General features: G+C 43.4%; 1 protein-coding gene across 2 annotated transcripts in view; it reads right to left on the reverse strand.

Annotated features, from left to right (window-relative positions):
* MYO5B (myosin VB) overlaps window positions 1-25,106 on the reverse strand; it is a 377,457-nt gene that overhangs the window by 126,556 nt on the left and 225,795 nt on the right. For both annotated transcript variants that reach the window (XM_065598729.1, XM_065598728.1), the window contains exons 11-14: window positions 19,105-19,186; window positions 17,293-17,433; window positions 6,773-6,895; window positions 4,977-5,060 (exon numbers count right to left, since the gene is read on the reverse strand). In XM_065598729.1, coding sequence (XP_065454801.1) covers window positions 4,977-5,060; window positions 6,773-6,895; window positions 17,293-17,433; window positions 19,105-19,186 — 430 coding nt within the window. The remainder of the gene's footprint in view (window positions 1-4,976; window positions 5,061-6,772; window positions 6,896-17,292; window positions 17,434-19,104; window positions 19,187-25,106) is intronic.

Genomic DNA, 25,106 nt, shown 5'->3' on the forward strand with positions numbered 1-25,106 from the left:
TCTGTTGGCAAAGCTTGCATGCTCCAGAAGCCAATTTTTTCTGGTTCAAGAAACCTACCAAGTTTACAGCTTGCAAAGCTGATGGAGCCTGTAATCTTCAGAGGCCTAAGAGCCCTTTATCAAGGAACTTATTATTCAAAGTCAGATACTCCATTAGAATTGCTGGAACTCGGAGCCAGGGAGTTTACAGGATACACAGCAGAGAAAGCCACAGGGGCAGGTACCCTGAAACATTGGTGTGAGATTATAACATATTGCAGCTTTTCCTTGACTCTCGGGTCAGTTTCTTTGGTCCATTGGTCCGCTTCCCATTTTTGATGGTCACAGTCCTTCTCTATATTAGCCATTTCCACCCTTTTGGTCCACTCTCCAAGTTCCAACTTCTATAACTATCTCAGCTCGTTTGAATTGTGTGGCTGCCTCATTGAGGGCTATGTCTTGGCCCTCATTTCCTTTAGCAAGTCTACTTATTTTTTACACTTCCTTTTGTTCTATCCTCACCCGAATAAACAAATAGAAAACAATAAAACAGTGACCTCTGACATTTTCCCCAGTTTCTTCACTTGAGAATCACTTAAAACTAATCTTCCAGTGCTTACAGTGTAAACTTCAGTTAAAATAGCAGGCTGGGTGTACATCCTGTCTGACAACACCATCGTAACAGACTGCTGGGGATACCGAGAGCTGGGAGCCACAGCATTACCCCCATGACGCAGCAAGGGTGAGCTTTGCTGGAGATTACATTGGGGCCTGGTTTACACTATGACTTTAATTCGGATTTAGCAGCGTTAAATCGAATTAACCCTGCACCCATCCACACAACAAAGCCATTTATTTCGAAATAAAGGGCTCTTAAAATGGATTTCTGTACTCCACCCCGACGAGCGGAGTAGCGCCAAAATCGATATTGTCATTTCGAATTAGGGATAGTGTGGCCGCAATTCAATGGTATTGGCCTCCGGGAGCTGTCCCACAGTGCACCATTGTGACTGCTCTGGACAGCAATCTGAACTCGGATGCACTGGCCAGGTAGACAAGAAAAGTCCCACGAACATCTGAATTTCATTTCCTGTTTGCCCAGCGTGGAGAGCACAGGTGACCACAGATAGCTCAGCTCATCAGCACAGGTAACCATGCAGGCCGATAATCGAAAAAGAGCACCAGCATGGACCGTACGGGAGGTACTGGATCTGATCGCTATATGGGGAGAGGATTCAGTGCTAGCAGAACTTCGTTCGAAAAGACAAAATGCCAAAACTTTTGAAAAAATCTCCAAGGGCATGATGGAGAGAGGCCACAATAGGGACTCAGATCAGTGCCGCGTGAAAGTCAAGGAGCTCAGACAAGCCTGCTGCTGAAGGTTAACAGGAAAACCACAGCAGTCAACGGGCTTTGCTTGGTATGTGGGAAAGGAGGGCGCAGAAACCGAAAGACAATGGCTTACCATGGCCGCATACAAGCTGAATTCTGTTGCCCGGACCTGCGTCTGTGATCTCTAACATCAAAGCCACAGGCACTCAATATTAAGATGGAAAATGCGACCTTGTACTGAAATCACATGTGCTATGTAATGTGAATAGTGTTGTTCACCATGAAAGAGTATAAGCATTGTTCTGTAAAATATATCATTTTAAAAACTTCTCTCCTTTTTTTCAACCCTCCCTCCAGCAGCTGCAAATTTTTCAAGCCTTCCTCCTCCGTCCTGAAGGTTCTCTCAGATAAGGTGGAGGAGAAAGAGGACGTGAGACGAGATGTTCATGGAAATAATGGAATGCACCTGCAGTGAAAGGGCTCATTTGAATGAGTGGAAGGACACGGTATCTAAATTTAGGAAAGATGCCAGTGAACGTGAGGTCATGAGGGACGCTCGAGATGAGAGGTGGCAGGCTGCAACGCCGGCGCTGCTGCGTGATCAAACGGACATGCTCCGGCGTCTGGTGGAGCTTCAGGAACGGCAGCAGGATAACAGACTGCCGCTGCAGCCACTGTATAACCTCCCTCTCCCCTCACCATGTTCCATATCCTCCTCACCCAGACGTGTAAGAACGCGGGGGAGGGGGAGGCTCCGTGCACCCTCCCACTCCACCCCAGTGGACACCCCAATCAAAAGGCTGTCATTATATTGAATTTTTTCAGTGGCCTTTTACTTCCCTCCTATCCTCCTCCCAAACCTAACCCTTGTCGGTTCTCTCCCTATGTTTATAATCAATTAATAAAGAATACATGAGTTTTAAATGATAGTGACTTTATTTCCTTTGAAAGCAAGCTGGGGGAAGGGGGCGGGTGGGTTCCTTACAGAGAATGAGTCAATAAAGGGGGCGGGTTTTCATGAAGGAGAAACAAACAGAACTTTCACACTGTTGCCTGGCCAGTCATGAAACTGGTTTTCAAAGCTTCTCTGATGCACAGCGCTTCCTGGTGTGCTCTTCTAATTGCCCTTGTGTCTGGCTGTGCATAATCAGCAGCCAGGCTATTTGCCTCAGCCTTCCACCCCGCCATAAAAGTCTCCCCCTTACTTTCACAGAGATTGTGGAGCACACAGCAAGCAGAAATAACAATGGGGATATTGGTTTGGCTGAGGTCTGAGCGAGTCAGTAACGAGCACCAGCGACCTTTTAAATGGCCAAATGCACATTCTACAATTCTGCACTTGCTCCATCTGTAGTAGAACAACTCCTGACTCCTGTCCAGGCTGCCTGTGTATGGCTTCATGAGCCATGGCATTAAGGGGTAGGCTGGGTCCCCAAGTATGACTATTGGCATTTCAACATCCCCAATGGTTATTTTCTGGTCCGGGAAGTAAGTCCCTTGCTGCAACCCTTTAAACAGAGTAGTGTTCCTGAAGACGCGAGCGTCATGGACGTGAGCGTCATGAACCCTTCCCAGCCAGCCCACGTTGATGTTGGTGAAATGTCCCTTGTGATCCACAAGTGCTTGCAGCACCATTGAAAAGTACCCCTTGCGGTTTATATACTGGGTACCCTGGTGCTCCGGTGCCAAGATAGGGATATGGGTTCCATCTATCGCCTCACCACAGTTAGGGAATCCCATTGCAGCAAAGCCATCCACTATGACCTGCACATTTCCCAGAGTCACTACCTTTCGTAGCAGCACCTCAGTGATTGCTTTGGCTACTTGCATCACAGTAGATTTGCCCACTCCAAATTGATTCCCAACTGACCGGTAGCTGCCTGGCATTGCAAGCTTCCACAGGGCTATCGCCACTCGCTTCTCAACTTTGAGGGCTGCTCTCATCTTGGTATTCTGGTGCTTCAGGGCAGGGGAAAGCAAGTCACAAAGTTCCAAGAAAGTGCCCTTACGCATGCGAAAATTTCGCAGCCACTAGGAATCGTCCCACACCTGCAACACTATGCGGTCCCACCAGTCTGTGCTCGTTTCCTGGGCCCAGAATCGGCGTTCCATGGCTATAACCTGCTCCATTAACAGCATGATCTCCAAAGCACCGGGTCTCGCGGTTTGATAGAATTCCATGTCCATATCCTCATCACTCTCGCCGCCGCGCTGCCGTAGCCTACTCCTCGCTACCTGGTTTTGCAGGTTCTGGTTCAGCATAAACTGCACAATAACGTGTGAGGTGTTTACAATGTTCATGACTGCTGTCTTGAGCTGAGCGGGCTCCATGCTTGCCGTAGTATGGTGTCTGCACTATTCACCCAGGAAGAAGGCGTGAAATGGTTGTCTGCCGTTGCTTCCCTGGAGAGGGGGGAGGATATACCCAGAACCACCCGCGACAATGTTTTTGGCCCCATAAGGCATTGGGATCTCAACCCAGAATTCCAATGGGTGGAGGAGACTGCGGGAACTATGGGATAGCTACCCACAGTGCAGTACTCCAGAAATCGACGCTAGCTCCGGTACATGGACGCACACCACCGAATTGATGTGCTTAGTGTGGCCGCATACATTCGACTTTATACAATCTGTTTCCAAAATTCGAATGATATAAATTCGGATTAATCCCGTAGTGTAGACATACCCTGTGTGTCAGCCCCCTGCCACACCAGTCTGTCTTCCTCATCAGCAAGCTCCCTCAGCCCAAACCTTGCCTAGCAGGTAACAATCAGTGAACTCCAGCCCCCAAGCTCCACAGAGAGGTTTCTCTGCAATGCACAGGTCCTATCACTGTTCACAGAAGGTATTAACTTCGCTGCACTTTTAAAGATTCAGTACATTACAGCTTATTAACTTAACTGGAGTAAACACACTCTTCAAGTATAGCTTACATGGAAGCAACAACAGTAACTGTGGCATACTGCAGTGAAGTAAAAAGTAAATGCTCTTTCATCTATAAGCATTACACATTTATGGCCCAGGATAGCAGGGTACCACCTGCAATATATGGGTTTAATTCCTGATCATGGTCTTCTAATCTCTGGATCAGCCGAGGCTGGAGGTGCTTCAAAGACCGTGCACATAGCCCCAGGGTGGGAGAAGGGCAGGAAGGGAGAGAGAAAGAAAAGAAAGCTTCATTGTCATTGAGCAGTGATACTTCTTTGGAAGTGAAATCACTCGCATGTAGACATCCAGCACAAAACCCACGCATCACTTAAATCCTCAAAATAAGGATTAAGTGGGACTTAAGTGGTGCATATACCTTGGGCTGGCCCTCTGTACTGAGGTGATCTTCACCCTGCCTGACTAAGGAGTCAGGTCAGCAGGTTGTGAAGGGGGTTCCCATCAAGTCAAGTTGATTGAAAGATGGTGGTCATAATTTAGGACCTCAAGCATGGCAGGGGATATACAGCAGGGAGAAGATTGTGGGTTACATGAATGAAGAGAACACCTGGGTAAAATGACAGTTTAAGTTCACTTTTTACATTTGCTCCTGACCGTGTAGATTGTAAGAACTTTTGCACACACTCCTGGGTGTTTTAAAATGACCAGAGATATTGAAACAGTTTACCAATGCCAACTTTGGTTTAATGTGGACTATTTTCCAACCCTTCTGCTCTTACCTTGCTGGCCTTCAGTATGTTGATCTGTTCTTCATATACAGTGTCCCTATTTTTCTCCAGAAATCCATCAGACTGATACTCCACCTACCACACAGAGCAATGGAGAAACGGAATGGTGGTTAAACCCCTTAGAATGCGTCTACACTGCAATTAAACACCCCTGGCTGGCAACCATTAACTGAGTTGGGCTCCCACGGCTTGGGCTGTAATATGGTAGTGTAGACATTAAGGCTCATGCAGGAGCCTGGGTTCTGGGACTCTCCCAACTCTGGGGTCCCAGTGCTCAGGCTCCAGCATTGCAATTGGATAGTCCTGCAGCCCAACTCCAATGGGCCCAAGTCAGCTGACTCTGGCCAGCTGCAGGTGTTTAATTGCAGTATAGCCATATCCTCAGATGAGTCCGCATATCGCAAGTCTCTTGTTGTAATTACGATGTGTAATCTCTCATGGTTTTAGCCATCATATATATATTGCCATAAACTCATTTGAAAGGTGGTGCGTATGGCTGAATGAATGGGGGTAAAGTGTGAGGAAGGTCACACCAGTTTATCTTATTAATGTAAAATATTTGAGTGTAAGATACAAGACGTTACACAAGACTTAATTCAAACACTGTACATTACCCAGTTAGTCCCCCTTCAGGATCCAATCCTGTTCCCACTAAAGTCAATGGCAAAACTTCCAGGACTCTACCATTCATATGGCACTCTTTGGAAGACCCACTCTAGCATTCCTGGTAAGCCAGTGAATAACCACCCAAACCTCAGTCTCAAAAGATCTTGGAGATCTCTGGGCTAGGTCTCACCCAATCTCTCTTGCAAGTAAACTTTTTTGGAATTTAGAATCAGTTGTTTTTCAAGTAAGACCTGGCCAAAAAGCACTGGATGAGTCTTCCAAAGTTTGAGTAAAACCTATTTTTTTCTAATTAAAAATTCAAGCAAATTTCTAACGGTCACAGATCACACATGCAGAATTTGAAATGGGAATATCTTCTTTTGGAAGATTTGGTGAGAATGTGCTTAAAATAAGGTGTATAATGGAACTCGAGCCCCAGGCTTAACTGTGAATAGTGCAATTCACTCTCAAGTTAGTATAAAGAGACTCAGACTTTATTAAGGACAATAGACAGTACTTGGCTGTAGCATGAGTGTCACATGACTCCTTTATGCTTACTCAGACCTGCTTCTGATTTCCATTTTAAACACAGAGACAGATACATGGGTAACTACAACCTCTTCACAGATTCTTCCCTGCTCTGAACAATATCCGTCAAATCATGTTTTAAATAAAGCTTGAGACCACTACTGGATGTTACAAACATCAGCCTCTAAGCTTTGGAAAATCAAAAGTTAGAGTTTTCTCCCTCACGGAGGAGGGAAAATGGTCCCAGTTCCACTCATATCTTACACCTGTGAAACATGAGATTTTTTTGGCACGCAAGAAAATGTCCTTGTTTCAATCTTTCCTGGATGTAGCAACCTCTACTAATGTTAATCTGAGCAGCTCTCTGAAGGAGGTTGTTTTGTTAAACCAGAAGACTCAACTATCCCGGATTAAAACTCAGTACAAAGTCTAAGGCTGAGATTTTAAGTGCTTACTAAGAGATTTGGATGCCCAATTAAAATAAAATGGCAATTTGGCATTCAGATACCTTAGGCAACTTGGAAAGTCATCGCCTAAATAGCTAAATGTGGTTTTAAAAAAAGCTAACTCCTAATGCAAACCCCTTCCATCCTGGGTATTCATCCCAAACTCTTGTGTTTAATGTGCTGAATGTTTAGTACACGCCCTGATACCTTATCTGCAAAGTGAACAACAATGAAGGAGGTATTGGACATTCGAGGTTTTTGGAAGTGCTGGCTGCTGGAATGTCTGTCATATAATTTCTGTGCCCAGTTCTGGTCAGTTCCTTTAGGAACCTAGAAAAAACAAAAGGAGAGGAAGAAAAAGGTTTACAATTATATCACACGAACTCTCAAAGGCATAGATACTACACACCTTCATGGTTTCATTACATTATTATTTTAAATTTTTTTTTAGCCCATGTCTTATAGGTGATGGCAGAAATGAGCCTTTAGAAGGAACTGGACTCAGCAGAGGAAGATGGCTTGGTACCAGGTTTAGGGAAGTCAGCCCACACATAGCGGGCAGCATGGAAGATGCAGAATTCAAGGCTAGCATCACCAAAAGACACTGCATAAGGGAGCACAAGGATGAGTTTATAGTAATAGGTATTAATTAAGAAACCAAAACCCTAAGTTATTTCTCCATCTGGATTTCTCAGTGTGTCCACAGATCTTCAGCTGGTAAAAGTCACCATACCTCCATAGAAGTCAATGGCACTCAACTGATCTACACCAACTGCAGATCTATATATAGGTCTCAGACTGAGCTCTTTGGGGCAGGGACTAAGTCTGGATTCTGTACAGCTCCAAGACCATTGCTAACCAATGAATAATGTGAATTACATCAAGAGTGTTGCCATTTGTTAATATCTGAGAAACAAAACACGCCATCATACCAATCTCTCTTTCAGTAACCCAGCTCTTGTTGGCCTGATTGCTGCACTGTCATAGAATATCAGGGTTGGAAGGGACCCCCCACCAGTGTTTTCATTTGTCATGATTAAAGATCCCATAGCACTTTTCCCACAGTGGGGGTGTTAGCCACTATTTTCAGGGCAAATAGCAATTTATCTGATTTCAGTCTGCCTACCTAAATTGCTCTCATAGTTTTAACTTCACAGGGTATTGTCCATGTCCTCTCCTACACTGGTGTGAAGTGTTGTTGTAAGATCTTCAAACCAAGAACATATATATAGTTTGTACAGCATCCTATATTAGTCTCTTAAATTTGTAAAGTGCTTTAGGATCCTTCTGGGCGAAAAGTTCCTATATAAATATAGACTGTTATAATATTTTAAATATATATTAAATAAATATACCCTATTTGAATAAGCGACTGACCACTTGCTTTGTTACAGTAGGTGCAGCTCACAGCATTCTCAGCAGTCACCCACGGGAGGCGTTTCCATTTCTGTCTGTTCATTTAAATCTATGCAGCATGTGAACCTGTCAAGCCACCTCTACTAGGCCAAAACCTAGGGGAATGAGTTATGTCTCCTACAAAACTTTGGGATCCCATTGCTCAGCATGATGCACTGAGTGCCACCAGGCCCACCACCCAAGGCGTTTTAAACGTGGCATATTCCCTGTCGCTATTAGAGCACTTCTCCCTTACCTCTCTCTGCACAAACTAGCCAAAAAAACCCAAACAAACATAAAAAATAAAAAGAGAGAGAGAGAGAGAGAGAGAGAGAGAGAGAGAGAGGGGAAAGCCTTAAGGAGAGCAGTCAACTGTGATCAAGGTCACTTTTGTTGCTGTCTCATGGCTGAGATGTTCAGCCTAAAGGAAGCTGACGAATTCCCAAGGCTGTCAGTGGAGACTGCTGAATGAAGGGGATATTTAATAAAAAACTACATTCTTAGCTGCGTGTATGTGCCACACTTTCATACTGGTATGGGAAAGCAATCTCTGAGAGCCACAAACCCAGTCGCATGCATGTGCGTTATATGGTGATTATGCAGCAGAGGCCCTACCACTAAGTTTAAGGAAGTTTGTTCTACTAAAATCAAGATCTTGAGGAACAATTGGTTGCTTAATCCACTAAAAAAGGTCGATGAAGCGCCACTATTCTCTGCTAGTCATCCCCTATAAAGGATTTTTTAACAGAAAATAGTGTCATCTATTCAAACGCTGGATCAAAGGATCAGGAATTCTAGGAAATGCAGCTAAATACAAATGGTTTATATTTTCAGACAGCTGTTGGTTAGACTTCACCATGCTGTCAGTGCCTTCAATTGTAATCAGGATCACGCCTACATTCTGTGGGACTAAAATCCAAGTCATGCTGACATTTCTCACTCCTTGATTTTTATCCCCGATTACAGCTTTGCCAGCAGCGTAAATTTACAATGCTGTGATGAGGCCTTTTCATTATTCCTACCTCACTTCCCTGACCACAACACTGGTGTCAAATGAGATATATGGAACTAAAGTCCACTATTTCACTGACTGAGGCAACTGGACCCTTTAAATTATTTACATTTATATCAAGCACCAACAAAAATGCATCTCAGGTTTCTCCTAGTGGGTAAAATTTGTCTTTGTCAGCCGTGAGAGATTGAAAAATTTAACTGCTGTGAGAGAAAGATGAAGGGTTCTTTCAATCTGCACAGACATATATTCTTTACTGTCTGCTTCTGATTTTGAATCTATCGTGTTTTCGAAGTTGACCTTATATAGCACCTTTCGATATCAAAGCACTTCACAAATCAGGCATATAAAACACAGACACCCATGGGATGGAGGGCAACAATTAACCAATGCACAGCACAAGCATGACACTCAAGGGAAGAGGAATTTTGGCCATGGACAACAGACCAAAACTGCAATGCAACCTTTTATATCAGGGGTCCCCACATTTTTCATGGTAACGCCTCCCCTTACTTCTGTCTACACCCCCTCCCACAGGAGCTGGAGCTGGGAACGGGGCCACGTGGACAAGGGCAAGGGGGCCGAGGCTGGGGCTGCACCTGGGGGGAGGGGGAGGGCTGGGGCCGGGAACGGAGCCACGGCCAAGGCCGAGATGGGGGCAGGGTCAGGAACGGAGCTGTGGCCAGGGGTCGAGGCTGGGGCTGGGAGCAGAAGCCGTGGCTGGGCCTCGGTCAGGGGCCGAGGCTGGAGCAGGGCTGGGTGGCGCTCCTTCCCTGCCCCCCCATGGGAGCTATCTCAGGCCCCACTGTGCCCCCCCAAATGTTCCTCCATGGCCCCTTAGCCCCACACTTTGGGCACCTCTGCTTTATATCGTCGCAGAAAACCTTGGTTATAAAGTGACACCACCACCGCCAAAAGCCCCCCATACAGAATAAATTGAAAAGAACTCAGTTTATACAAGGGCTTATCGACACTTTAAAAGCAACCACATTTGGGAACCTAGTTAAATATTCATCACACAAAAGGGCAAAAGGAAAAACATTAGAAGAATTGGTAAATTTTAAACTAATAATAATTCTATCACAACTTCCTGCTGGGGAGAGGAAGGGAGAAAAAGAGCCACATGAGACAGATGCTAATCCCGTTGCTTAATCCCGTTTTGGGACGCACTCAGATTCCATGGTGATGGGCACCGTGTAAGAAGCTGAACTGAACAGAACACTACACTGTAAGCCATCTCTGTAACGTCGATGGTGATCTATGATAAGTATTTCCCCTACAGTATATTCCGCCTACTAGCAATCCTGATACTAGCAACTGCCAGTTAATGGCAACATATTGCCGGGAACCAATCCCATCCCATTAACAGAATTCAATACTGAGGATGGTATGCCACTTAACAGCACTCTTTCCCCTCCCCCTTTTGTTAAAGAAAGAAAGTCCCTACCTGCTGCAGGCAGGTTTCGGAGGCTGCAGCCAGGGAAGGAAGCACTGAGATATGCCTTCCCTGGCTGCAGCCCTGCAAACCTGCCTGCAGCCAGGCCACTACTCAGTCCATCCTGCAGCACAAGATGTAAGGAGCTGCGGGCCAGGAGGGCAGGCTGTGGGAAGGGCAGTAGTGGGAATGGGGGTTGCAGCTTGGATGTCAGAGCGGCGCGATACCTCTCCCTGTACTCTCCAAGCTACGTCCTGCTGGGGGACTGCAGGCAGGGAAGGAAGCACTGGGATGTGCGGAGCCCTGACCCCCAAAGAGTGAAAGAAGAGGTATGGTGCAGCCCCACATGTCTGCAGCCCCCGGTGTCTTCTAGAAAGTGCCAGCATCCACGGGCAGGTTTGCAGGGCTGCAGTCAGGGAAGGCATGGCCCAGAGCTTCCTTCCCTGACTGTAGCATCATCAACCTGCCACTGGATAATAGCAACTTTTTGCTGGCAACTGAGGAGCTGCTATTCTAATAAGCAGAGTGTACTGTATTTATAAAAAATATTTGTCATTACTAATGAAAAACAACAAGATTGTGAGATCTTTGTAGCATCTGTTTGTTCTGTGTTCACGCAATGCCTAGCACAGTGGGTCTTCAGCCATGACTAGGGCTCCGAGGCACTACTGTAATAAATAAGTAAATAAATAAATAAATAAATAAATAATGACGACTCATGTCTCTGGTGCATGGAAATGGTAAGGTCATAGGCTATCTAGTCTTAAATTATTTGTTTCCAAAGCATCGGATCAATCGTGAGGCTTTCAAACAAGGAGTGATTTTTAAAGCGCTGAAATGATTATTTAGTTTAGAAAAATATCAAAGGCGATACATTATAAACAGTATATACAATGAAATTGGACAGACTCTAGAAAACATACAGAAGGGAATAATCCAGTAGTGCTTGGAGAGGGACTAGATCATCTAACGGGACTTTTAAATAGAGGGAGATCCTCGGCTGTAGATATAAGCTCTTCTATAGCACTTCATGAGTGGATTTCAAAGTGCTTTACAAAGAAGGTCAGCATCATTATCCCCATTTTAAGATGGGGAATTGAGGCACAGAGAGGTGAAGTGACTTGCCCAAGGCCCATCCAGCAAGCCAGTGGCAGAACTGGGAACAAAAACCAGGTCTCCTGAGTCTCAGTCCAGCATGCTATCCACCAGGCCACACAGAGAATGCCGATTGGGTGTTCCTATTTACCTTGTCCCAGTATACAAGTACAAGCAGGAAACAATTAAATTTAAAGGTAAAAATTTAAAACGATAACTAAAATCTTTCTTTATGTAATGTAGAATTAAGCCATGGAACTCACTGCAGCTGCGTAGTTAGAAAAATATCATGTTAAAATTAAAAATTGGTTTAGACTCTTATGGGCCAGAACCTTAGTTGGTGTAAATCAGCATAGCTACAACCTAAATAAAGTTACACCCATTTACATCCTCTAAAGGCTGTCCATGCTGTTTTTAGCTTTTCTCCACCCTCTTATCGCTCTAACTCAGCAATAGGAAATGGGGGCGTTTAGTCCCACTAACATACAACATTAACACCTACCAGATACATATAGGGTGTAAGTCATGCACTTCACAGTGGAACCCATTTATTAGAGAATTGGACTTTAGCATAAGTAGACTGAAAATCCACAGGCTTCATTCCTCTTCCCTCGAAACAGAGTTTCACGATATTCAAGTTCACTCTAAATAGCTTTCATTGTGTTACTGCACAATGGAACGGGTGCATTGTGCAGTATTTTTAAACTTCCCAAGTAGTACCTGACATAGGCCACTATTGGACATGGATTGTCATCTGTACTAGAACAGGAGTGTGTGTGTCCTTATGGCATTTTAAAGCCTTTAGAGCCTATGATTTGTTTACACAGTACCTAGTCTAATGATAATGACCAGGGGCTACTGCACTAGAAATAGCTGCTCCATCTACTCAGGATTTTTCAGGATTGGACCGTTTCCTTCATGTTGGAAGGGGTGTCAAATAAATAAAATTCTCCCAGGGCTCCAAGGAATCAGCCAGCAAAGATCAGGGAGCTATTCAGAGTAAAGGAAACATTAAATCCAACCTTAAATCTATCAGGGGGGGAAAAAGGAATGGGATAACTAAGGAGGCTTCTTCAAACCCACTGATCCAGCAATTAGCATTATAAAAACTAATACGGAGAATTTTAATGGTTTCTTTCTTCCCTGCCCCTCCAACATATGCTAAAAACCAAGCCCGGCCCTGGATATGTCAAAGTTCTGTAGCACTTCATACGGGTAGGGGCTGCACATTCTGTTGCTTCCTCACCACACTCTGGATGACAACTGGACGGGTAAGTCGTTATTCTGCCATTTGATTAGAACGAATGAGGTCCAAACCATAAACTCCCCAGAGGTTCTCCCCCTCTTCTTAACCTACATGCAGCGGTTCATAAAACAGAAATCAGAGGAAGTAGCTGCCCAGCATTGAAAGATGCCACTTTGTTTTCCAATGATTTTCTACAGACCAAGCAACCATCAAATCAAGGAAAACGTATTTTTTTTAATAGTGAACTTTACACTGACATGTGCAGAGATATCAGTGGGATTCAAAACCAGCCTGCTAAAAAATTACCAGTAACCTGATTTCATTGTTTTTGGATAGTGAGTAACTATACTCTGACTCAACATCCACATTTATAATTGGGACATTTAAGGGATACATAAAATAACTACAACCTGTCCTAAGATACATAGAGAAAAAGTATCCATTTTAGAGTTTGGGGATTGTGAAAGTTTCCATGTATGGTCAGAAAAACTCCTTCAAAACATGAGGAACTGAGCTTCTCTCTTCAACCCCTGCCTGAACTCAAAACCCATTTGTTTCACTGGTGACTCCCATCTCTCATTTGATTTTTAACTGTGTAGCTATATTCTTGCTATGCTCTGTAGCTATTTGTATTATTTAGTTCACTCCAGTCCATTGGCATACAAAAGTCATATGGAAGAGGCTAAATAAAGAACTTGTATACATTTTAAAAAAATACAGGAAAAACATTCCGTGAGGCAAGAACTTTGGTGACAAATACCCCACTTCTGCTCTAGCATTTCATTATGGTGCCAGGCCCCTTGATGGAGTTTCAGTCCCAGAGTACCTTTATCCACTGTATTAGTGGGCTTGCTTGCCAACTGGCTTATTGTACTTTTATACCAACTACGGCCAATAGCAAAGCAATTCTCTCCCCATGGTGCCACATAACAGAAGAGGTTTTGCTATTTTATAACAGCAAGGAGGAGTGGTGAGATTCTAAAAATACAAGCTCAGCAACTGGGATGTGGGTGTGAGTAGGTTTTATCGATAAAATGGTGCTTTCACTCACCACGCTCACTGAAAACTCTGTAAGGCCGTGGAGTGTTTGCAGATTATTATAAAAGGGTCCATTATAGAGCTGTGACTAATTACGCCACTCTCAAGCTACAGGAATTACCACAGAAACTGCGGGAATTGATGTGTGCGGGGTTTGTTCCTCTGTTTCAGGTTCCATGTCAAAGAGGTGTGGACTAAACGTAGTACTGGGTTGGAACTGGACAGAGTTCTGTGTTCAGGCTGTCCCCATTAGGCAGCAGGGCTCTGTACAACACCAAAGCAGGGTACCATTTATTTTTTATATATAGGAATTACTATAATGAATCAGAGCAATGGTACATCTAGTCTAGTAGTCTGTCACCTACAGAAGCCAGTACCAGATGCTGTTTTGAGTTACAGGGCAATCTGCCATCTGGGAAACTTTCCTCCTAGCTCCTAATAGTTAGAGGTCTTCTCAAGGCCTGGAGAAAGAGGCTTGACAGTGCAGTGGATGAAACAAAATGGCACTAAACAGCTGAGCTTAGATTCATGACCTTCTTCTGAGCCAGTCCCCAGTGTGATACTATGCAAGTTTTAATTTGTTCTCATTTGTTAATTATAATCAGAAGCCATAATTGACAAGACAAGACCAAAAATATGCTAAACATAGGAAAGTCCTCATTTAATTGTTGTTTTGCACATCCTCAGAGCAGTTTCCATTGGCTGGGCCTGGCTGGTGCTTCAGCCATATGAAGTTTCTCTCCCAGTGGAAACCCTGAGGGATGGCAGACAAGAAGCAACTACAGGGAACATTTTCAGTAGGAAGGATGCAATTAAATTGGAATTTGGCCAGTACATCTACCTCTATCTTCCCTTACAAGAAGGGAGGTGGGATCTTTAATGACCACAAGTGCTTAAGTCATTGTGTCTCACCCAAAACAGAGCGCCTCCAGGAACAGAATGTCATCTACTACTGTGCTTGGGCATTGGTTCAGCACTGAATCAGAAGGGAGAGTAATACCACAAACATGTGCCATACTCCACCATGCCTTCTACTTTGCGTTATTCACAACATAACATTTTACCTTATGATTTCATTAGAATGCACAAGCCAAGCAGATTTATGCAACCAGTAGGCATTTCATAGACGAATGCTCAGTTTAAATAAAAAAAGGGTCAAGGATACTTAAATAATTAAAGATCAGATTCACTTAACCAAGTGAAAAATCTCAGCTCTGACTCACTGTAAATACACAAATAGAAATCCCCGCTGTGAATGTCTTCATCACAAATTATTACAGCCAACCATCAATAGTATAAGACCCAGCCACTAGCCATGGAAGACAATGCAATATTAAATGGGAAGGAAAGTCGATGTGCCACATAAGAAATGGAAGGAAGCGAGTGCTCACCGAGAAGTCACCTTTCTCTCATAAAGGAGGACAGGTCACACTCCTCATTAAATCCCAGCAGGAACAAAGGAATTTAAATAACAAATCTGAAAAGCTTCCCTTTGACGTAAATGACACTTCTGCCTCCTTCTCACCTTGGGCCTGTGTTATGCTCATGAATCTCAATGGAGCTAACAAGAGTGATTAGTGTCCTTTACATGCCTTGCTACAGGAAAGGCAAGGTCCACTACACTGACTGAACATGAAGGCTAACAGTTTACCCTACTGCATATATGCACACAGACCCACAAGGCCATTTCAATGCGTGCATAACATTTCTCGTGACAGGCAGACCTGAGTCTTAATGCAAACTTTCTTGCCTAATAACAGAGGGTTAAAACACTGACCTGTAATCACACTAGATGGAAACTGGTATGAAGAACCACTTCCAGGAAGTTACTCCCTTGTGTTAAAGGGAGATTATGAGCAGAAAAGTGATTGCAAAAATGGCACCTTCTTATTCAACAGATCCTCCCCCTTGTGTTTAGGCAAAGGTATTTCGGCTGTTTGCACTCTACCAGCTCCTTACCCTACCAGCCCTGCCGATCTAACAATCTCTGGATTCTGCTGGCTCAAGCATCATGTTAACTAAGCTGCAAAATTGTTATTGCTGGTGACAGATGAGCAAGGAAGAGTCCAACTTGACTTTGGGATTCTAAGGTGAGTTTGCAGTTCTGGCTGTTACTGACTTAATTTGTAAGCTGAACACATTTGATCAGGAGTTGCTGAGCAGCAATAAACATGGAAATCTGTTTCTACAGACTCACTGTAAGAGAACTCTTTAAAATGTGCCCAAGCTTCCCAATGCCATTTGTCTGACCTTTAGTTAAAAGCCACTTCAGCCAGGTGAACTGATTTTTGCTAGTCCCTGAGATGGACATTTAAGACAAAATCTCACTGTATGGAATCTCACTGTTGCAACCATTATGACATGGAAAAAGTGTACAAATGACTGACTGTACCAGCACCCAGATGTCTCGGTGGCTTCTGCTCTTTGGTATAGAATCAGGGTGGCAAGTGCATCTGATTTCAGCAATCTGGACAACTTGGATGAAATCCTGGCTACACTACAGTCAATGGGAGCTTTGCCATTGACTTCAATACATCTAGAATTTCACCCCTTGTATAAATGTGATCTGTTATTATCATTATTTATTATTTGTATTACTGTAGTGTCTAGGATCTCTAGTCATGGACTGGGACCCCATTGTGCTATGCATTGTACAAACAGAATAAAAAAAGATTATACCTGCTCCAAAGAGCTTACAATCTATCCCTTCAGGATTGCAACTTGTCATTGCATCATCAACTTTATTAATAAACTCCTTCAAATCTAACAAATTAAAAGGCTTTTGATTGGGCTCAGAAATCTACCCTATTCTGGATCCAGTATCTGACCCACCAAGAGGAGTGAATTCCAAAAGGTGGAGATTCAGACTGAGAAAGCCCTACCACCCAAAAAGACTTTTAACCCAGGAACCACAAGGAAAAGCAGCCAATTTCAACTGCTGTGAAAGGATATAGGCTTGGAGAGGGGAACTCAAAAAAACCCCCCCCAAAAAAACCCCAGGTCCCATTTAGGGAACTAAATATCAGCACGAACATCTGTAACTACACCCAATGTAGAAATGAGAGCACTGGTGTGGTGTGTCAGTGGTCTGCCCAATTTAGGAAGTGGGCAGCAACCTTCTGCATCAGATGATGTTTACCTGTGGTCTTCAACTGTAGCCAGAAGTAAAGCACATTGCAATAGCCTTACCTAGTGTAGAGGTCACAAAGAAGGGGATGACTACTGCAAAGTCTGCATCTGAGAGGAGTGGTCATAGCCTCCTAGTCAGATGCATTAGATAAGAGATACTATAGGCTACTGCCTCTACCGGAGAACCCAGGAGCAGTGATTCAACAAGATCGCCAGATTGCAGTTCGTTTTGGACAAGGACTGTTTTATTGGCCCCCTCCTGCTTCTGGAGAGTGCTGGTTTGGGGACCCATCACACTGAATGCAGCATGACTAGCCTGCTAAAGTTACTCTGAGAATGATAAAAATGGCAGTGATGACATCAGTGTTTTTCTTTACCTTACACTCTTCATCCAATAGGTCCAAGATACCAAGTTTGGCTTCTATAAGGTCTATGCAGGGCTGATTGTCATAAAAATCTATAAGAGTCCAAGGGATTTGTTCCTTCATATATTCTTCTTGCTCCAGCTTAAATACATGCTGTGATCAGAAAAGACAGAAAAATTTTACTGAACTGTTACCTTTTTAATAATTAAACTTCCCTCGTCCCACTTACCTATTGCAATTATTAGAAGTGTAGAGTTTTCCTGTACATGGCCGAGAAGTGCTAGAATTTTCAGCTGCAGACAGTGTGCAGTGTAACTAAACTCTGCTATTTGTTGATCCCATGTACAGACTAAGGATCTCAAAGTCTACCATTGTAAAGCACTTGGGTGGGGATATTTTCTTTATATATAGCACTGGAAAATTATTCAAATGGTCCCTGCAGATAAGTGAGAGTGGTATCCTACCAGGGGAGCATAATGTAGCTTATACATTACTCAAGATCTCTGCCTCCTCCCCTAATGATTCCTCATTTTCATATGCCATGACAGGTAAATTATACAGTGAACTAGAATACCCTAGATGTTTACCTATCTAGGTTCTTATATTGGTGCACACCATCAAAGTATCTGAGCACACTTCCACACAAGTGGGAGACTGTGTTGATTTTCCTAAAAGAGTATCAACATCACAGCTGTGATTCAGAAGACATTTTCAATATGGATTCCTGTTTTCATACACACAACTTTCTGGAAAAAAATGTTCCCCCACAGGCTGAAGTTTCTCAGACTGATCTCCAAGAGGTTAAAATTTCTTTGATCATTTCTAAGATATTCTAACCACGAGAGGAAAAAAGGTCTGGCTCAGATGCATTGTTTTCCTTCAAAGGTGGCTTTTAAAACCTCTTCAAACATGCCATCACTGAATTTGAATGTATTTGCTTTAGAAGCAACAGTTATACATATTAAGTTGTGTACTGTGCAAATTAAACCCATCACTTTCCTCTTCATTTCTTAAAGAAGCATTGATATATAATATGATGCTTTACATATATTGCAACTGTGCATCACTATATGTACAGAACAGTTTTAAAGTACCTCGACTGCCCCACAGAATTTAGTTCCTCAAATTTAACAAATTCTCTTGTAGACCCACTTTATCCAAATTAGGATCAAATCTTGCTCCTACTGAAGTCAATGGCAAATTTCCCATGGACTTCAATGAAATTGGAATCAGACCCTTAATTGTGTAAAGTTTGACATTTTTATGTCTACGCAATGTAGATATTGAATTCCATCTATCTATTCACATCCCAAGACAAACACTACAAATTGTGTTAGAATGTGTATAATACAAGCATACAACATGAAGTAGTTTCAGTTCGCAGCAGGTTAGGTCAGCCTCCTAGAGGTTTCCACTCCTGAGTTCTCTTTAAATCCTGAAACAGATTCAGAACAGCCAGGTTTAGCTTGGCTTGGGGTTGAAATTATGCAAAAACCAGTTTTCTCAATGGTTTCACATACAAACCATTCAGAAACATCAGTGGATCCAGGTTGGAATAAATTGTTTACAAACCTGCTAAGAGATTTATAACAAAACCAAAACCAAGCAAAACTCACCTCTAGCAATGAACACATAGTACAGTTCTACTGCAAGATTGCTGCCCAGTGTGGATTATGCTATAACTGCCGAATTCATGTTAATAGTGAGAGTTGGCCAGAGTGGAGACAAGTTTGTCTAAGTGGAAGCCTGGCACAGGGAAATGTGGCCAGGCTTTTATCCAAAGTTTTCTATTAATCTTATGAAACATTTTCAAGCTGACCTTACCGAGTTGAACTGCTGTTGGAGTTTTTCGTTGGCATAGTTGATACAAAACTGTTCAAAGCTATTCACTTCAAAAGTTTCAAACCTGCAGAGCAATGAATAAATCAGCGTAAGTGTTGCTTCCTCTGAAATCGACTTAACTCTGTAATGATGTTATCATCCACATGCTACGCTAGAGAACATCAGTTACCCATCAGAGTCCCCAGATTCCCTCTTTCCCAACTCCACAAGTATGTTAGTCCACAAGACGTGCATCTCCGCATACCAGAATTTAAGGGACTGGAAAGGATTCACTCATTAGGCACTACTCAGATGTTCAATACCAGTACAGCTTGTAACACATATAATGCTATTATATCCCCATCGGAGATAGGAAGGCTAACAATCACTTGGGGCACAAAAGTATTAAATAATAAGGCTACACAACTTCATTGTGAAGAAGACTGCTCAGCTATCAGCTACTGAAGAATTATGATAAAATATATATTTGTGAATGGAATTTGGAAGGGATTATTATAATCTTCATTCTAATATTCATTGTAGGATGGGCTCTAAGGCCTTGCAGGTCCTCTCCTTCCCTAGCGTTATGATCTCGAAACAGACTTTGGGGTTAGATTCAGATGGAAAAATGCTGCCCCGGTCAGTAAAACAATACTCAAGACGCAGGACTATGCCCTCTACGTAAGAAGATCCCTGGGCCAAGGGGGAAAAACACGCAACTGCATAGCTATGGGTCCTGAATCTCTGCCCTTCCACAAACCCATCAGTGCCCCAGGTTCTGCAGGGGGAGCTCATTCACAGTGAGACTCCACACAGGAGGTGCGTGCCCTTTGCACCGCCTCCCCATACCCAGCTCTGCTTCCTTTGCCTGACAGCCCTCTGCAGGGGAGGGGTCTGAAAGAGCTCCATACTGAAGAACGGCATCGGAGTCTGATCCTTCCTACTCCTCTTGAAGCCAATGGCAATTTTGCCACGGACTTCAGGGGGAGCAGGACTGAACCCACTGCAATGGCAACACTAGGTTAAATTCTGCTGGCATAACTCCACTGACTTCAATGGAGCGATGCAAGCAGAGAGTTTGGTCCTTTCACTATAAACTTAAATTGCAATCAGGCCGTTACAAACCAGTGAAACAAGCCAGAAGTTACATACTACTTGTAATGAAATTGGATACTTATACACCAGTTGATGTATACTGTAAGCATTTTTCTAGATTCCGCAGGGTATCACCGGGAGTTAATGGTGTGAATAAGTATTTCTAAAGCAAAGTCTACGAAAAAAAGACTGACATCTGGAGATAACTTAAATTATTCTTTGAGGGAAGAAGCAAGTGGCAGTGCCTACTTCTTAAATTTAATTAATATAAGCCTACTGTAAAGAAAAAGGCACAGCAAGGCAATTGGTCAGATAATGGGAACGGTGTTCACTGACAGAATGTTCTTACTGCACCACAAAGAAAAAGGGTTTAAATATCTTCTCTTTGTCATTTTTAAGGCTTACTGTAATACTCCACTCTCTAGAGTCTCATTATTTGATACAGCCCAAAATTAGTTCATAATTTCCCAATTTCTTCAATACTATCAGGAAACAATTCCCAGACCATCAAATGTAATGACTTAACTCCAGTCATCTGAAAATGAATGAGGTTAGATAGGCTGTAGCTTTTACATTTTGTAACAGAATTGCCTTTAAGGAAATCGAACATTCTCAGGCTGATTAACAAAACTCTGTCGTTAGGAGGCAGTTTAATACATTTGTCAGCATTCTCATCATCAAATAGAGTTACCAGGGTTATAAGGTTTCCTCCCCCACCTCCTAAACAACGGATCAACGATGTTATTATTCATGACAGATGTCAGCACAACAGTTTCTAAACTGAGGAATTCAATTCCTCATGCTATATCAGTGAAATCAATCTCTGAAATATTTAGTACAGCAAATTTCCTTGGCACTTGGAACTGAAAGCCGTTTACATGTCACCATTAAAATATTGCTGACTATTTGACATAATTTGCCCTTGAAGAAGTTATGATGTGTTTCTGTTTGATTTCGATCCCACTTCTTTGACCACTGCATTCACTTGAGTTCCCAGGTGTAATGAGCTCTGTGAAAAATATCCTACTGCAGTACTTTTAATAGGAGTCTTTGGAACTCCTCTTTTAAGCATGATAACCTAAATCCTCTAGATACTAATGGACACTAGTCTTTTGGAACTCCATAAAAATACAAATTCCAGCAACTTGGTGATCACGTTGAGCAATGAGCCAAAGAGAGATTTAATTAGAACAGATTTAATGAGGGAGGGAAGGCACATGGAAGAGTGGTAGATAGAAAAGTATATTGCAAATGAATGAGAGAGGAAGAGAATGATATCAGAGTGGACATGGTTTTTCTACTTCAGAAACCTAGGATTTGATCTGTGAATCCCCTCTGAAAGGTTGCCAGGAGTAGGAGAGCAGCTGTATACCTAGTCACAACAAGCTATCAAAAGAACCTGTGAATGCAGCAGTGGTATCATGCCTCCAATCCTCAGCATGCATTTTCAGCACTGAAGCCAGACACAGAAATGTGTGTTTTTACCAAGCTGAATTCATTTATTTTCCCAAGATCCAGGAGACAAAGTAAAAAATGGGAAGGGTGTTTGTGATTTATCAAATATTCCTGGTGGCGAAGGCTCAGTCACATGAAAAGGAAAACCCTACCTTAAAGCATTTCTCTTTGCTATCCGTCAAGCTGAGGATCAACTCAAAGGCAATTTATGTGAACTTGCTAATTAAGGAAACAGTTTCACTGATATTTGCTAATTGATAGAGCGGTTTGTTTTGTCTGCTCTGTATGTGTTCTGACTAGGAGGTTTTGCTCTTGAAAGATACCTTGTGCTAGGATGATCTCCTAATGGGAAAAGCAAACAAATGGCTCTTTTGTTTCAATTAATTTCATTGCATTCACTAAACCTTGGTGCAAAAAATAAAAATAGAAACCTTCCCCCATATCTTCCTATCTGCTACAGGGGACTGACAATTCAACCAATAAATAAAAAGCAGACAGGATGACAAATTGAATATGGGCTGGTCTACACTGGGGGGGGGGGGGGGAAATCGATCCAAGATACGCAACTGAAGTCGAAGTATCTTGGATCGAATTACCTGGGGTCCAGACGGCACGGGATCGATGGCCGCGGCTCCCCCTTCGACTGCGATACCGCCGCTCGCTCTGGTGGAGTTCCGAAGTCGACGGTGAGCGCGTTCGGGGATCGATATATCGCGTCTTAATGAGACGCGAAATATCGATCCCAGATAAATCGATTGCTACCCACCGATACGGCGGGTAGTGAAGATGTACCCTACGATTGGGCAGGGTGGCAAGGAGGGGGAGCCAGAGTAATACCTAGGCAGCTTTTAACTAGTCCACGCTGCATCAGTTTACACCAGCTGAGAATTTGGCCCCAAGAATGGGGATCTCTTTTCATACTTACCAAAACAAAATGAAGGTTTAATTCTACAACTTTCTCATGACAAAACCCACCCAGAAGTTCATATCTTAATAGGGTGACCAAACAGCAAGTGTGAGAAATCAGGACGGGGGTGGTGGGTAATAGGAGCCTATATAAGAAAAAGACCCAAAAATCGGGACTGTCCCTATAAAATCGGGACATATGGTCACCCTATATCTTAAGTATGGAGTGTTGGACCAGTCTCATGCTCATCTGTACATTTTTGTACTTTTTCATATTGCAAACAGTAAACAAATAAAACAAACTATCCCTACGTCTGCCAGTGAATCAGGATCTGGCATCATCAAGGAATACCAAGCAATGGTAGGTAAATAGTATAATGGCTAACAGGGGTCAGGCTAGAGACTCTTGCCTATATGCTCGGGTTCTTACTGATCGCCATATTTGGGGTCGGGAAGGAATTTTCCTCCAGGGTAGATTGGCTGAGCCTCTGGAGGTTTTTCGCCTTCCTCCGCAGCATGGGGCAGGGATCACTAGCAGGAGGGTCTCTGCCGATTGAAGTCACTAAAACACAGGATTGGGGACTTCAACAGCAGAGTCCAGGGAAGGGGTAGGGACGGTTTTATGGCCTGCAGCAAGCAGGGGGTCAGACCAGATGATCATAATGGTCCCTTCTGACCTTAAAGTCTATGAGTCTATGAGTCTAACTCCCTTATAAGAAGGAGAATTACACTCCTAGGATGCTCAAGAAAAATTTTGGGTCTCAGACTTGAGCAGATATAGGCAGCTCTGACTCACTGTCTTGACTCCCATCTAGGGTTACCTTTGCTGACTCTGGAGTCTGAATTACAGAAAGGTTTAGGGAATTTTTTTTTTCAGTCTAGCAAGGAAATGATCACAACCCCACCTCCCCATCATCACTGCCCTTATTGCTGACAGACAGACTCAGGCATGAGGGACTGAGTAGGCCATGAAGACCAAACTTTTGGCTCATCCCTTGAGGTGGCATCACTTGGTCAGGGTTGAGGCAGGCGAAGCCTAAGTTGTCTCTATGCAAGCTGTACTTGTTCTGAGGAGAAACAAAGGTCCTCAGCAAGGCTGTAAATACCAGACCTTTCACCAGCACTAGAAACCAAAAACAAACAGGTAACTGGTTCTGTGAGTGGGAGAAAGCAGCACAAATGTAGGAGTTAACAACAAAGTGTCAGGCCTTACTTTGAGTTTCAAGACTTCTGGTAGTAAGTGTCCCACTATTTACATATGAATCAAATGTTGTGTCCTCACTGGTTTAAAAGACAAAACAAAGAACAACAGACCACGGTAATTTCATGGAGGATTACAAAATACATTATGGAAAGGTACTGCACACCAGTTACCGGCCTGGCCAAAACAATAAATGCTGTATTTAGATAATCTTTCTTTTACAATGCCTCTTTCTGTCCCCTCCCCACTCCTGTCTCTCCCTCCCAGCACCTCCTGGGAGGGGGAGAAGTTGATTAGCGGGGCTGCCAGTGGGGGAGAGGCACTGGGAGAATGGGGGAGCTGGCTGCCGGTGGGTGCTGAGCACCCGCTAGTTTTTTTCCATGGGTACTCCAGCCCTGGAGCACCCCCAGAGTTGGCACCTATGACTTGATCACATACTACTTTTTTCCACAAGACCCCTACCATAATTAGGGCACAGAATGGATGGTGTTTAATTAATGAGCAGCTATTCAATATTTTGTTTTATCCTCACTGTTCAATGTGTGGCCCCAGGCCTTATTTACTGCACACTACTCAAACTCTGCTCTGAAGACAGAACTGTTAATTTCCTCATGGGATTTTCTACAGTGCTCACCACTACAGTATCGGAGTACTGGACAAATATTAATGAATTATTTTCACACCTCTGAGATGAGGGGGTATTACCCTCACTTTAAATATGGGGAGCTGAGGAACAGTATATGTTGGATATTTTTGGTAATTTGTTCCAATGTTTAACTACCCTGACAGTTTTTCCCCTCATGTCTAACCTAAATTTTCCTTGTTGCAATTTAAGCCCATTACTTCTTGTCCTGTCCTCAGTGGATAAAGAGAACAATTTATCACCTTCCTCTTTATATACATGCTTGAAGACTTATGTCTCCCCTCAGTCTTCTCTTTTCCAGACTACACAAACCCAGCTTTTTCAATCTTGCCTTGTAGGTCATGTTTTCTAGATATTTCTTCTTGCCAACCACTCTCAACTCCTACGGTTTCTCAGTCCAAACCCAGTCTTCTTGCTCAGCAAGTCAGTTTCACCCCTCCAGTCTCCATCCCTACTCCCAGTTCCCTTGCCCAGCAATTCACAGTTCTCCCTCTGCCCCAGCTCCTCCTTCTATCTGTCTCTCTACCCCAGCCTGCCCTCCAGTTGCCCCACTCCTCTCCCACCCCCATTCCCTGGCCCCAATCTCCCTCCCCAGGCTTCTTGTCCAACCTCAGGTTCTTCCTCCAAGTCCCAGAATCCTTGCCTCACCAGCCCAATCTCCCTCTCTCCTCCCCCATACCATCCAGCCCTATTCTCCCTTCCCAC

The sequence above is a fragment of the Chrysemys picta genome, chromosome 6, assembly GCF_011386835.1.
Source record: "Chrysemys picta bellii isolate R12L10 chromosome 6, ASM1138683v2, whole genome shotgun sequence".
Classification (NCBI taxonomy): Eukaryota; Metazoa; Chordata; order Testudines; family Emydidae; genus Chrysemys; species Chrysemys picta.